Raw genomic sequence first — 14269 nt, 5'->3', positions numbered from 1 at the left:
ATTTAAAAAATGTCATCAGCATAAAGCATAAACTTATGTACTTCTCCCCCAGTTACAACCCCGGGAAAATCATTGTCTTTTCTTATCGAAGCAGCTAATGGTTCCAAAGCAAGACAAAACAATAATGGAGAAAGAGGGCAGCCTTGTCGAGTTCCTCTGCCCAAAGCAAAATACTCTGAAATTAAACCGTTTGTTTGCATTGCCGCTAGGGGTTGTTTATATAGTAACTTAATCCATCTAATAAAAGTATTGCCAAAACCATAAACTTCCACAATTTTAAAAAGGTACTTCCACTCCACCATGTCAAAAGCCTTCTCAGCATCTAATGAGATGGCTGCATTTGGGGTCTGTTTCTCCATTACTGACCACCAAATGTCAATGAACCGTCGAATATTATCAGAAGAACTTTGACCGTTAAGGAAGCCTACTTGGTCCACAAGTATAAGTGATGGTATAACTTTGTTTAGGTGATTGGCGAGAATCTTTGACAACATTTTTGTATCTAATTGAATCAATGATATTGGATGATAGCTTTTACAGTCACTTGCATCTTTATCTTTTTTAAGTATAAGACTAATGAGAGCTTGCGACGTTGTTGTTGGTAGTTCATCCATCCCAAGCGCCTGTTTATAGACTTCTAACATTAATGGAGCAAGTTCTGTGATATAATCTGTAAAAAACTCTGCGACAAAACCCTCAGGTTCAGGAGCTTTCCCTGCAGGTAATGCTTTGATAACCTCCATCACTTCTTCCTGAGTGGAACATGACACTTTTTAACACATTATAAAAAAATCTGAACTGTGTGTTGAACTAAACGTAAATTGGCACACTCAAAAGAACCATAATATTTAAATTAAATCATAAAAAAGGGGTAAACTATGTGCCCTTTAATGAATCCCATTCTGTTTCTGTTTGACCATGAAAGATTAAATTAAAGTTGGTTGTTCTTAAACAAAACAATTTTATCTTGGAAGAATTTGGTTTTGGTTATTTTTTAATTTTTTTATCTAAGTTAAAATATAAGAAAAAATATTTCTAATGATCTCTTTGAATTGTGAAAATGTATTTGTTTATTTTTTAAAGGGAAAAGGTTGAATTTTATTCAGTCTTAATTGAAATATCTAGAATTAATAAAAATAAGTGACTTAATCAGTGACTAACATGGATATAAGATGGAAGTTTCCTATTAAGTCCTCTGGGAAATCACTGTATTCTGCATCCTGAATAAGTGGAAACGATATTCTTATATATTCCAGAATATATGCATACTCTGTAATGCTGATGGAAAGAAATGGAGAGAAGGTTAAAGTTACAAGGAAATACACCCCCATGAACACAGGGAGGTCATTTGCATCTCAAATTTGTATTAATAGCAGCAGTAGTAGAACAGAAAAACAGCACACAAACACACACACACACACACACACACACACACACACACACACACACACACACACACACACACATATATATATATATATATATATATATATATATATATATATATATATATATATATATATATATATATATATATACTTGTATTAATGATAATAACAATATAAATTTAAACAAGAGGAAACCACACAAGCTTACAATTGATAATTACCTGAACTTTGATTTTGTTTTTTTAAGATATTTATCAATGCAGAAAGAGCTGCTGCATAGTCTCTCTGTCTTTCATTTTCATTTAGGTGAACTAAACAAGTGCTGTAAACAGATGGTAATATTTTTTGGCAGTGGTGACACAAAAACCGGAGGAGCAGGTCAAGGAGCATTGTCTCTTTAAATGCACAGTCATATTATTACCATAAAACCTAGAAATGAAAGCAGATATTCTTGTTAAATATTTTCTAATTCTTTCTGTGATAAACTGAAAATTAATTCAAAAGGTTTAAACTCTCTGCTTTATTTCTTGATATGCATTTGATGTGTGTTATTGCTGAGTTTTAATAATAATAATAATAATAATAATAATAATAATAATTATTATTATTATTATTATTATTATTATTATTATTATCAATGGTTTTTCAAGCTGAGGTATTGCTCGTCACGTTTTAAAACACATAACTCTACTGGTACCAAATTGAAGTTAATCGTTGCTACCATCTAGAGGCTGTAATAGGCTAAATTATTTCCATTCCTACACAGACGCACATTTGTACTTTTATCTTTATGGGGACTTCCATAGACATTTGTTTCTCTAATTTTTATACTTTACAGACTGCTTATTCCTATCCACTACCACAATACTTAATTCTGTTTAGTTTATGAGCAAAATGTGAGCTTGCTGTATTTGTATATTCAGTTTTTAATGTGAGGTTGGACAACTGCTTTACAGTACGAATATAAAAACACCACCATTAATGTTATGCAAACTTGCATGAGTATATTCTTGCCAATAGCCAAATATAAACTTAATGGGTCAAAACTATAGATTTTTCTTTTATGCCAAAATCATTATAATATAAAATAAAGCAGCATGTTCTGTGAAGGTATTCTGTAAATTCCCGTAATTATGTAAATAACTTTTTAATTAGTAAAATATGCATTTCTAAGTTTAATTAAGTTTTGTGGTACAGCGTCACAAATATGTTTAAAATAGCTGGTATAACAAAATAAACATAACTTGATAGATAATGTGATGGTATGATTAGGAAGTGTGGTGAGAGCTAATTTGACTTCCTTTAATGTAAGAGAAGTTTTTTTCTTTGCTTTGAGCTTCTAGTAGACTTGTAGAAGGAGAGGATTCAATATATTTATCTCTGTTTAGTTCACTGCAACAGCATGAAGATTCTTCAACTCCAACTCTGTGAGTTTATTACATTGTGTTCACATTACTCTGTCAGATGTTGTTAATGTAATTGTCAGAATGGTTTTGTCTGTAATCTTTATTATAATGTTTTTCTATATTTATGCCCTCTAGATGTAATAATCTGTAGTCAAGCTGCAGTGTCAGATCTATTAACTGATCTGGGATCAAATGTGAGCATAAACTGTGATCTTGATGAAAATGAGGTTAACTGGATTATACTGAAAACTCCAGATCCTCCAACAGTGATTCTGCGATCACTCTCACCACCAACACTACCTTTTTACTCAAATAAATCATTCAGGAGTAAATATTCAGTGCAGTTTAAACATGGTCTAGTTATTAATAACATCACTGCTGATGATTTAGGAATTTATTACTGTACCACAGGCGCACAGCCAAAATTCAGCAACAGCACCAGATTATACATAACCGGTGAGTGAAGTTGATCATTCAGTGATTAACGTGTTAACTTGTTATTACACGTGGCATATATTATCATTATTTTAAGTTTAGCAAAATCACAGCCATTATACCTTAAATACATTATACACTTTCCTTTTCAGAACCAACTCAGTCAAGTGAGTGTCACAATAACACAGAGTGTGAGCAGAATTCTAATTGTACTGAGCAGAATCAGACAAAATGGCAGATATTTTTCTTTATATCTGGTGTGATGAATGGTTTTCTGGTTCTGGTGGTGGTCGGTGAGTTTTTTTATTTTTTATTTTTAGACTGTTTTTGTTATTTTGCCATTATTGTGACATGTATACTAGAATAAATATACAATAATAAATCTGAATTCACTTTTCCATTTTTTAGGACTAGTAAGGTGTTTTGTTGTCGGAAACAGAAGTTCAGCAGAGCAATCACAATTCTGGACTGATCTACCCCAGGTGCAAGAAACAGAACAACAAGACCCAGATCAAACACAGATAGAATATAAAGAATACTGTACTATTAATTTTAATTCAAATTTGTTCAACTTCAGCTGAAAATGTTAACATTGCTTTTTCAGTATGCCACAATGGACTTTTCCAAGTTTCGTAAAAAAATTTGCTCCAGCCAAAACAACACCACCTACGCTGCTCTAAACCTGTCGAAATCATGAATGCAAAAGTAGGACTAAACTTAGTTATCTTGAAATTATTTATGTAGGTTTATAAATGTTACAGTGGAATAAACAGAAAAAGGTTACAATTTGGGGTCTGTGGCATTGTAAAAAATCCCATGCTCAAGCACTTTTTGTTTACAAGTTCCGTTTTTAAGTTATAGTTCTCATTTTTTGTTACTGTGTCTTTAAGAAATATGCTATTGTCAGCTATTGTTAATTGATTAAACCAATTGTTGATATTTTCTCTTAACCATTTTATTTTTCTGTCTTGATACAAAATTTCATTGAATTAAAAAACTTGCATATGAATCTTTGGACTGAATCCTTTTCGCTCTGTGTTCTACTCTATGCTGTTACACTGAGATAATTAAATATTTTATTTCTTTACATGTAAGATTGTTTAAATGCTTTTATAAATTAAACTATATAGATGCATTGTTTAAATGACCATACTGTTATTTTTTAGTCTGCAAAATGTTTAATGGTTTGTTTAATGATTTAGTCTTTTGTAGTTGTTTATATATATATATATATATATATATATATATATATATATATATATATATATATATATATATATATATATTTATTTTTTTATTTTTTTTTTTGGTTTAAATTCAACTTTATTGTTATTACACATGTACAAGTACAAGACAACAAAATGCACTTTAGGTCTAACCAGAAGTTGATGTTGGCTGTTGTTGCCTTTGTTTTTAAGTTTTGTCAGAAAGAGATAGTTGTGCAATTAAATAAGTGGCATACAGTTTTCTAAATGCGAATACAGTCTTTTCGTTTTGGTTTTGGACTCTCTTATTCGTAATTATTACTTCTTTTGACTCAGTATTTTATTTAAAATTTATGTTGTGGATGAAATTGATTCAGTAAAGCACATTATGGATGTCACCCAAAAACAAGAACTGTAAATATGTTACACAGTACTCAAAAAACATAAGTCCTTTAGGAATAATTCAGTATGTTCTTCCAATGTTTCAGTGAATGCAGTATAATAACAAATACACAAACAGATAAAAATGTAAGTCATTGATGCAATTGATGCTGATAATCATAAATGAGAAAAAGTCACAACACATTTTAGTTAAGTTTAGTTACGTAAAATTTTAAGCTAATGATCTGTGGGTACTGTCACATCAACTTTGTTTAGTTTTTTTGTTTATTTATTTTGTTTGATATTCTTTACTTGCACATCCATTTATTTATATGCACTTTAGTTTGTTTTTTACCTGTTATTACCTAATATCAGTCTATTCTGCATTTAATTCCCTCAGATTCATTGTCCAGTGTAAGGTCAATTGCATGTTTTTGCAACATTGTTGAACAGAACGTGTGTGTGAGTGTCTCTTGCATTGAATCTATTAAAAGATAACCATTAAAGACCTTAATTTGAATCTCTTCTAGTAAACTGTATTCCTGATATACATTATTACCTCCACCACAATCGTCACAAACACCTTAAAATGACATCATTAAAGAAAAAGTAAAATATAAATGAAATAAAAATACAAGTACTGTAGTAATATCCACATCAAAATTAATTAAAACATTTCTATTTTTTGTCTTATACACACTCAGGCACACATACACATGTATGTACAGTAAGTGTATAATGTGAAAATATGTGTGCGTGTACAGTACATGCACAAATGCTTATAGTCTGACCCGTGCCAGCCCAGACTCACTGCATCATGTGGTTAAACTAAAATGCTTAACCGAAACCATAGATATGTTCCACTGGCTGTGGCACGACCAATGACAAACAGGGTCACTTACCTTTGTATAGAGTGGGGGTTTAACCTTATACTACTGCAGACATGTTCCTCTAGCCTCATGCATTGATGTACTTCAGTTCTCACAGTTGTCATAACCTCAAATGGAAACAGAGCACCCTAGGCATTGCATTTCTTTTTCAATATAAATTTTAACAATTATCAATGGCTGTCATGTGATGTTATTTGCTGTGGCTGTCAAAATGTTCTTCACATTATGAAAATAAATTATCATTTGGGGTAGTAAAAAAAAGTTGTGTAATCATTGTCAAACCCTTTTTTGTTTCCTTCTTCTTTCCTCAGGGTGTAAAAGATTCATATTGATTCATATTTCAGTTGGTATAAATGAATGTTCACCAGTCAACAGCCTAAAACTAATAAATAATTTTAGAAAAAAGAAGTAAATATAAAATAAACAATGACACTCATGCTTTAAATATGAGATGTATTACTGCAAACTTACACAAACCACACACACCAATGCCACTTTATTAGGTACACCTGCCCGTCTGCTCATTAATGCAAATTTCTAATCAGCCAATTACATGACAGCAACTTGATGCATTTAGGCATATAGATATGGTCAAGACGATAGTTAAAACTGAGCATCAGAATGGGGAAGTAAGGGGATTTAAGTAACCTTGAACATGGCATCACCAAAGGATCACCAAAATTGAACAATAGAATATTGGAAAAACGTTGCCTGGTCTAATGAGTCTCGATTTCTGCAGCAACATTTGGATGGTAGGGTCAGAAGTTGGCACCAACAATATGAAAGCATGGATCCATCCTGCCTTGTATCAACGTTTCAGGCTGCTGGGGGTGGTGTAATGGTGTGGGCGATATTTTCTTGACACACATTGAGCCCATTAGTACTGTAACGTCGGGGAGTAACACCACAACAGAAGGTAGGATCCAATATGCAGGTTTATTCACAGTCAGGCAAGCAGTGGTCAATACGGGAGCAAACAGGTATGTGAGGACAATCCAGAATCGTAGTCAGTTAAACAATCAAGAGGTCGAAAGGCAGGCTGCAGACAAGGATATATAAAAATAAACAAGGCTAGGTTCAAAACAGGAAAACAAGACAAGGAAAACACGTTGTAATGCTACTATACAGTGAACAAGACTCGGCAATGTGAATGAGTGTGTGTGCTGCTTAAATACTGTGTGTAATCAGTCTCTGTAACAGGTTTCAGCTGGTGATGTAATCAGGAAGATGAGTGACCAGGCGTGCGTGATTGGGAGAAGTGCATGTATGAAAATGTAGTCCTGGGGAATGCGGAAGTGAAGTGAATGATGATAGAGGAAACCAGCGATCTCCAGTGAATGATCGCTGGTTATCGTAACATAGCCCCCCCTCTAAAGAGCGGCTTCCAGACGCTCCAAATACAGTTCAGGCGGGAGGTGGAGCGGAGGCGGAACAGGGGGAGGGATGGAGGGCCAGGACCATGCAGCGGGGGCAGGACTGGAGCATGGAGCTGCGGAGGGCCTGGAGCGTGGAGCTGCGGAGGGCCTGGAGCGTGGAGCTGCGGAGGGCCTGGAGCGTGGAGCTGCGGAGGGCCTGGAGCGTGGAGCTGCGGAGGGCCTGGAGCGTGGAGCTGCGGAGGGCCTGGAGCGTGGAGCTGGGGAGGGCCTGGAGCGTGGAGCTGCAGTGGCCCTGGATCATGAGGCTGCGACCATTGAGGAAGCTTAGGAGGCGGTGGCCGTTCAGGTAGTTCAGGCGACGGCGGCCGTTCAGGGAGTTCAGGCGGCGGCGGTCGTTCAGGGAGTTCAGGTGGCGGCGGCCGTTCAGGGAGTTCAGGCGGCGGCGGCCGTTCAGGAAGCTCAGGAGGTGGCGGCCGTTCAGGAAGCTCAGGAGGTGGCGGCCGTTCAGGAAGCTCAGGAGGCGGCGGCCGTTCAGGAAGCTCAGGAGGCGGCGGCCGTTCAGGAAGCTCAGGAGGCGGCGGCCGTTCAGGAAGCTCAGGAGGCGGCGACCGTTCAGGAAGCTCAGGAGGCGGCGGCCGTTCAGGAAGCTCAGGAGGCGGCGGCCGTTCAGGAAGCTCAGGAGGCGGCGGCCGTTCAGGAAGCTCAGGAGGCGGCGGCCGTTCAGGAAGCTCAGGAGGCGGCGACCGTTCAGGAAGCTCAGGAGGCGGCGACCGTTCAGGAAGCTCAGGAGGCGGCGGCCGTTCAGGAAGCTCAGGAGGCGGCGGCCGTTCAGGAAGCTCAGGAGGCGGCGGCCATTCAGGAAGCTCAGGAGGCGGCGGCCATTCAGGAAGCTCAGGAGGCGGCGGCCATTCAGGAAGCTCAGGAGGCGGCGGCCATTCAGGAAGCTCAGGAGGCGGCGGCCATTCAGGAAGCTCAGGAGGCGGCGGCTATTCAGGAAGCTCAGGAGGCGGCGGCCATTCAGGAAGCTCAGGAGGCGGCGGCCATTCAGGAAGCTCAGGAGGCGGCGGCCATTCAGCGAGCTCAGGAGGCGGCGGCCATTCAGCAAGCTCAGGAGGCGGCGGCCATTCAGTGAGCTCAGGAGGCGGCGGCCATTCAGGAGGTTCAGGTGGCGGCAGCTCTGGAGGATCTGGCAGCTTTGGCAGCACTGGAGGGTCTGGCAGCACTGGAGGGTCTGGCAGCTCTGGAGGGTCTGGCAGCTCTGGAGGGTCTGGCAGCTCTGGAGGGTCTGGCAGCTCTGGAGGGTCTGGCAGCACTGGAGGGTCTGGCAGCACTGGAGGTGGCGGTGGCAGCTCTGGAGGGTCTGATAGCACTGGAGGGTTTGGCAGCACTGGAGGGTCTGGCAGCACTGGAGGGTCTGGCAGCACTGGAGGTGGCGGTGGCAGCTCTGGCAGTAACAGCTCTGGTGGTGGCAACAGCTCTTGTAACTCAGGTGGTGGTGGCCATTCTGGTGGCTCAGGTGATGGTATTTCAGGAACTAGAACAGGAACTATGGCAGGAACAGACAAGGAACAGGAAACCATCTTCTGAGCTTGTGCTAGATTAACTCTTACCACATTCTGAGCTGGAGGGCTGGATGCGGCCATTTTGTGAGCTGGAGGAGCAGCCATCTTGTAAGCTGGAGGACTGGAGACGGCCATTTTGTGAGCTGGAGGACTGGAGTCGGCCATCTTGTGAGCTGGAGGACTGGAGTCGGCCATCTTGTGAGCTGGAGGACTGGAGTCGGCCATCTTGTGAGCTGGAGGACTGGAGTCGGCCATCTTGTGAGCTGGAGGACTGGAGTCGGCCATCTTGTGAGCTGGAGGACTGGAGTCTGCCATCTTGTGAGCTGGAGGACTGGAGTCGGCCATCTTGTGAGCTGGAGGACTGGAGTCGGCCATCTTGTGAGCTGGAGGACTGGAGTCGGCCATCTTGTGAGCTGGGAGTGTGGTGATGGAATGAGCAGCAAGCCCCATTGCCAGCGGGTCTTGCTGTCCTTTGCCCCCCCCCAAAAAATATTTAGGGGTGTCCTCCACCTCTCCTACAGTGAAGGGGGACCCACTCATTTGAAGTGCAAGATCAATATAACTTTTTAGAGTCCCGTGGGGTTCATGCAAAGGCATTGTGGAATATAGGGGCTCAGAAAGTCCTCCACGAAAGAAAATCATTAGGCATAAGTCATCCAAAGATGTTAAATGGGCTACCTGGATGAAGTCCTCCACGTATTCCTCTATAGACCGGGCTTCCTGACGCAGACACATGATCTTGATACCCGCTGAATCCATTGTGTGGCCGAGTCTTCTGTAACGTCGGGGAGTAACACCACAACAGAAGGTAGGATCCAATATGCAGGTTTATTCACAGTCAGGCAAGCAGTGGTCAATACGGGAGCAAACAGGTATGTGAGGACAATCCAGAATCGTAGTCAGTTAAACAATCAAGAGGTCGAAAGGCAGGCTGCAGACAAGGATATATAAAAATAAACAAGGCTAGGTTCAAAACAGGAAAACAAGACAAGGAAAACACGTTGTAATGCTACTATACAGTGAACAAGACTCGGCAATGTGAATGAGTGTGTGTGCTGCTTAAATACTGTGTGTAATCAGTCTCTGTAACAGGTTTCAGCTGGTGATGTAATCAGGAAGATGAGTGACCAGGCGTGCGTGATTGGGAGAAGTGCATGTATGAAAATGTAGTCCTGGGGAATGCGGAAGTGAAGTGAATGATGATAGAGGAAACCAGCGATCTCCAGTGAATGATCGCTGGTTATCGTAACAAGTACCAATTGAGCATTGTATCAACACCACAGTCTACATCCATCTGTTTAGGACCACAGTGTACCCATCTTCTGAATGCTACTTCCAGCAAGATAACGTGCCATGTCATAAAGCGGTAATCATCTCAGACTGGTTTCTTAAACATGACAAGTTCACTGTACTCAAATGGCCTTCACTGTCACCAGATCTCAATCCAATAGAGCACATTTGTGATGTGGTGGAACGGGAGATTCACATCATGGATGTGCAGCCGACAAATCCACAGCAACTGTGTGATGCTATCGTGTCAATTTGGACCAAAATCTTTGAGTAAAGTTTTCAGTACCTTGTTAAATCTATGCCATAAAAGATTAAGTTAGTTCAAAAGCTAAAAGTTGGCCGGTGAGTGTATATAAATATATATATATATATATATATATATATATATATATATATATATATATATATATATATATATATATAAAACAATTAATGTTGCATTTCTGAGCTATCCAGAGTTTCATGCATTTTCAGCTGTTTCATTTTTAACTTTCGACTTCTGTTTTAATAGAGTTTGATACCGCATGGCAAACGCAAAACGGAAAGAAAAACCTCTGCATTTTGTGACTCGGTGGTCCGTTAAGGTAATAAAAAAATGGCTGCTTACATGGTAGACCAGGAGTCACCAATCTCGGTCCTGGAGGGCCAGTGTCCCTGCAGGTTTTAGCTCCAACATGCTTCAACACACCTGCCTGGATGTTTCAAGTATACCTAGTAATACCTGATTAGCTTGTTCAGGTGTGTTTGATTAGGGTTGGAGCTAAAATCTGCAGGACACTGGCCCTCCAGGAACAAGTTTGGTGACCACTGTGGTAGACTCTTAATAAGAGTATTATCTTAATCATATTAAAATCTAAGTATTGGTGTCCATGTAAATGAAGTCAAAGACTGCGCATTTATCTGCCTTTCAGCATGCAACCTCCAAAGATTTTATTATGTTTGACGTGTGTCCTCTTCAAACACAAGTTTTGTTAAGTGGCTGCTTGTTGTTGTGTCAGAATCCTTGTGAAATACAGGTATACTTTAGAACGCTTAGTTAAACAAATTTGATGAACGAGATCATGCGTGTTGAATCTGAAGGGAGTCACTCCGGCTGCCCTGACCTTCGGGCATTATGAGAGAGAGAGAGAGAGAGAGAGAGAGAGAGAGAGAATTTGAATTTTCAACACGCCTTTAATAAACATTTTAAAGACGTTATACAATCAAATGTTACACATAAAAATTGGAAACAGCCTAATGAACCATAAACTCTAAATTTTCATCACAAATTTGACATAAAACTCCTTTGTAACACCAAATTTTTTCAAAACACATAAGATCACCCATTGTTTTGTAATACTGGAAATCAATTAAAATTCTGGATTTCACCAAGTTAAAAAAAAATGTTTTTAAACAGCCACTTGAGTTTTGCTCAACTTGTATTTTTCTAGTATCATAAATTGCCATTTTTGCTTGACCCAAAAGAAAATTTAATAACTGACAAAAAAAATGTCGTTTACGTGTATACTTATAACCACAAATAAACGTTTCCATAGAAAATATCTCGCCAAAACAAACAAACAAGTTAGATAAGACCTGAAAAAAGGAACTAAGCCTGTTACATAACATAAAAGCATGATATAGGGTTTCACGTTGAGAACAAAATGGACATTCATCACTATTACCTGGATTTATAATTGAAACAAACGCATTCACAGCTATGGCACCATGCAAGATTCTCCATTGCAAATCCCCCACTTTTTTTGGTAAGGGGGGTTTATACAGAGCTCTCCACTCTGGTTTAGCATTCTCTTTTAAATGGAGAACAGAGCGCCATGGAGTATCAACCTTATCATTCAGTGACTTCCTATTTAGCAATTTCACACAACTATTATAAACATTTTTTCCAAACTCAGAATTGGTTCCCATTAAAAACAACGCATTATTTTGCAAAAAAACACCTTCACACTCCTTAAAATCAGTTGATAAATATAAATCAGGAAAAGGATCATTGCAATTTGGAATGATTAAACCATCAGCATAATTTTCCAACATGTTAGCTTCTTCAGGGGTAAAAAAGGATTTCCACTTTTCAAGTAACTTTGCTACTATTCGTTTGGACCTTAAACCCAAACGATTCGCAACAGGTTCAACATTCCTAAAAGCAGGGCCAGCCAGTTTAAACAAGTGTCCAACAGTTACAACTCCCGCATTCAGAAGAATCTCGTTAACAGAAGGGAGAATCCCCTCATTCGATAAGTCCATTCGAGATCCAAAAATCAAAGGTTCTTGGAGCAACCAAAATAAAGATGATGCATTGCCATGCCTCTGTACTTTAAATAGAGACCAAACTTTAAACATGTTTCGATAAAAAATGGGCAATTTAGACCAGTCCATCTTTTGTGGGTCAGTCCAAAATAAAGATTTCTCAAGGTCCAAATTTCTAAACCCTCGCAAAATAGCACATGCAGCAATTTTCCAACTAGAGTCCTCCGGACCAGTCAGAAGTCTTTGAATGAACTGAATCCTGAAAGCTGCAACTCTGCTCTGGATATGCATTAAATGATGTCCTCCTTCTTCTTTCGGTAAGTACAAAATAGCTTTTTGTACCCAATGCATCTTGTCCCAAAAAAAGTCTATCAAAAGTGACTGCAATTTTATTAATAAGTCACTTGGAGGGTCCACACAAATTAATCGATGCCACAGAGCAGAAGCGATTAGATTGTTTATGATCAACACTCGTCCTTTATAGGAAATTTTAGAAAGTAAAAATTTCCATCTTTCAAGTCGACCTCTGACTTTTTCAATAATGTCTTCAAAATTTTTCTGCATGATCAGCTCATCTCCCAAAAACACTCCCAAATACTTAAAACCTTGCTTAGTCCAAGTTAGTCCTTCTGGGAGTTTTGGCTCTGCGTTGTGCCAATTTCCAACTAATAAGGCTTCGCTTTTTGACCAATTGATTTTTGTGGCAGATATCTTTTTAAAATCATTCATTAAATCCAGTAACAAGGTAACATCAATCTGCCCATTAATTAAAACAACAATATCATCAGCATATGCAGACACTTTAAAACAATTTGTACAACTTGGTAGAGATAACCCACTTAATTTCGCTCTTATTTTAATTAGCAGAGGCTCTATAGCTAAAGTATACAACATACCCGATAAGGCACATCCTTGTCTAATGCCCCTAAAAACTTTAAAAGGGGCACATAAATTCCCGTTAAATTTCAAGACACTTTCCACATCGTTATATAAAGCTTTTAACATAGATACAAACTCATTGTTAAAACCAAAGGCTGTTAAAGTGTTCCACAAATATTTGTGCTCAACTCGATCGAAAGCTTTTTCTTGATCAAGAGAAAGAAGGCCAAAATTCAAATTAAAATTTTTTCCAATATCTAAAATGTCTCTGATAAAAGAGATATTATCAAATATTCGCCTTCCTGGAACACAATATGACTGGTCCGGATGAATGATATGGCTAAGGACATCACTTAGCCTGTTAGCTAAAACTTTAGAGAGTAATTTATAGTCAGTACATAACAGGCTAACAGGCCTCCAATTTTTAATATCATTAAGATCACCTTTCTTGGGTAATAAAGTAAGCACTGCCCTTCTACAACTTAAAGGTAATTGTCCATATGCCAAACTTTCATTTATAACTTGCAATAAGTCCAAACCGACTTCTTTCCAAAAAGTCTTATAAAATTCGGCTGGTAAGCCGTCAATGCCAGGGACTTTATTACATTCCATACTTTGAAGTGCTTTTTGTAATTCTTCTAGTGTGACAGCCTTCTTTAACTCAACATTAAAATCTTGAGGAACTTGGGGTAAATTGTTAAAAAAATCACTTGTATCTGATTCATCAGAAATGATCTCACTCTTATAAAGGTCTTGATAAAAATTAACTGCCCTTTTTCTTATTTCAGAAGATTCTGACAGCAAAATTCCGGTCTCAGAGAGCAGGTTATATATACATCTTTTTTGCCCATTCTTTCTTTCTAGATTAAAGAAAAATTTGGATGGTGCATCCATCGACTCGATATTCTGAAATCTTGACCTGACAAGAGCTCCTTGAGCAGTCAGGTCAAGTAAATTGTTTAGAGAATTCTTTTTTTCTTTAAAATTCCTTATAAAACCCAAGTCTCCTGAAGCATCTGCTTTTTCTTGCATGGCTTTTATTTCATTCTCTAATACTTCAATTGTACTTTTCCTGTCCTTTGTAACATTAATGGTGTATTGCTGGCACAACTGTTTGACTTGTGTTTTTGCAAAATCCCACCACTGTTGTATGGAGCAAAAGGTTGATTTTGTAGACTTAAAATTACTCCAAAACTCCTTGAAAATATCT

At 38.7% G+C, this 14269-nt stretch overlaps 1 protein-coding gene across 1 annotated transcript; it reads left to right on the top strand.

Annotated features, from left to right (window-relative positions):
* Positions 1-2704: 2704 nt before the first annotated feature.
* Positions 2705-4013, top strand: LOC147831606 (uncharacterized). Its single transcript, XM_087304496.1, has 5 exons — positions 2705-2815; positions 2930-3250; positions 3382-3522; positions 3638-3745; positions 3829-4013. The coding sequence occupies exons 1-5, from the start codon at positions 2791-2793 to the stop codon at positions 3924-3926; spliced, it is 693 nt and encodes a 230-aa protein (XP_087160622.1). The 5' UTR covers positions 2705-2790; the 3' UTR covers positions 3927-4013.
* The last annotated feature ends 10256 nt before the right edge of the window (positions 4014-14269 follow it).

This window comes from Danio rerio, chromosome 22 (genome assembly GCF_052040795.2).
Source record: "Danio rerio strain M-AB ecotype USA chromosome 22, GRCz13ab, whole genome shotgun sequence".
NCBI classification, from domain to species: domain Eukaryota; kingdom Metazoa; phylum Chordata; class Actinopteri; order Cypriniformes; family Danionidae; genus Danio; species Danio rerio.
Note: the sequence above shows the minus strand (reverse complement) of the source record. Positions and strands in the feature narration are given on the sequence as shown.

Excerpts from the sequence above, each read along its gene's own strand:
- LOC147831606 (XM_087304496.1), top strand. The coding sequence starts at position 2,791 with ATGAAGATTCTTCAACTCCAACTCT. Across the intron at positions 2,816-2,929 it reads GATTCTTCAACTCCAACTCT|ATGTAATAATCTGTAGTCAA; the intron begins GTGAGTTTATTA and ends TATGCCCTCTAG. Across the intron at positions 3,523-3,637 it reads TCTGGTTCTGGTGGTGGTCG|GACTAGTAAGGTGTTTTGTT; the intron begins GTGAGTTTTTTT and ends TCCATTTTTTAG.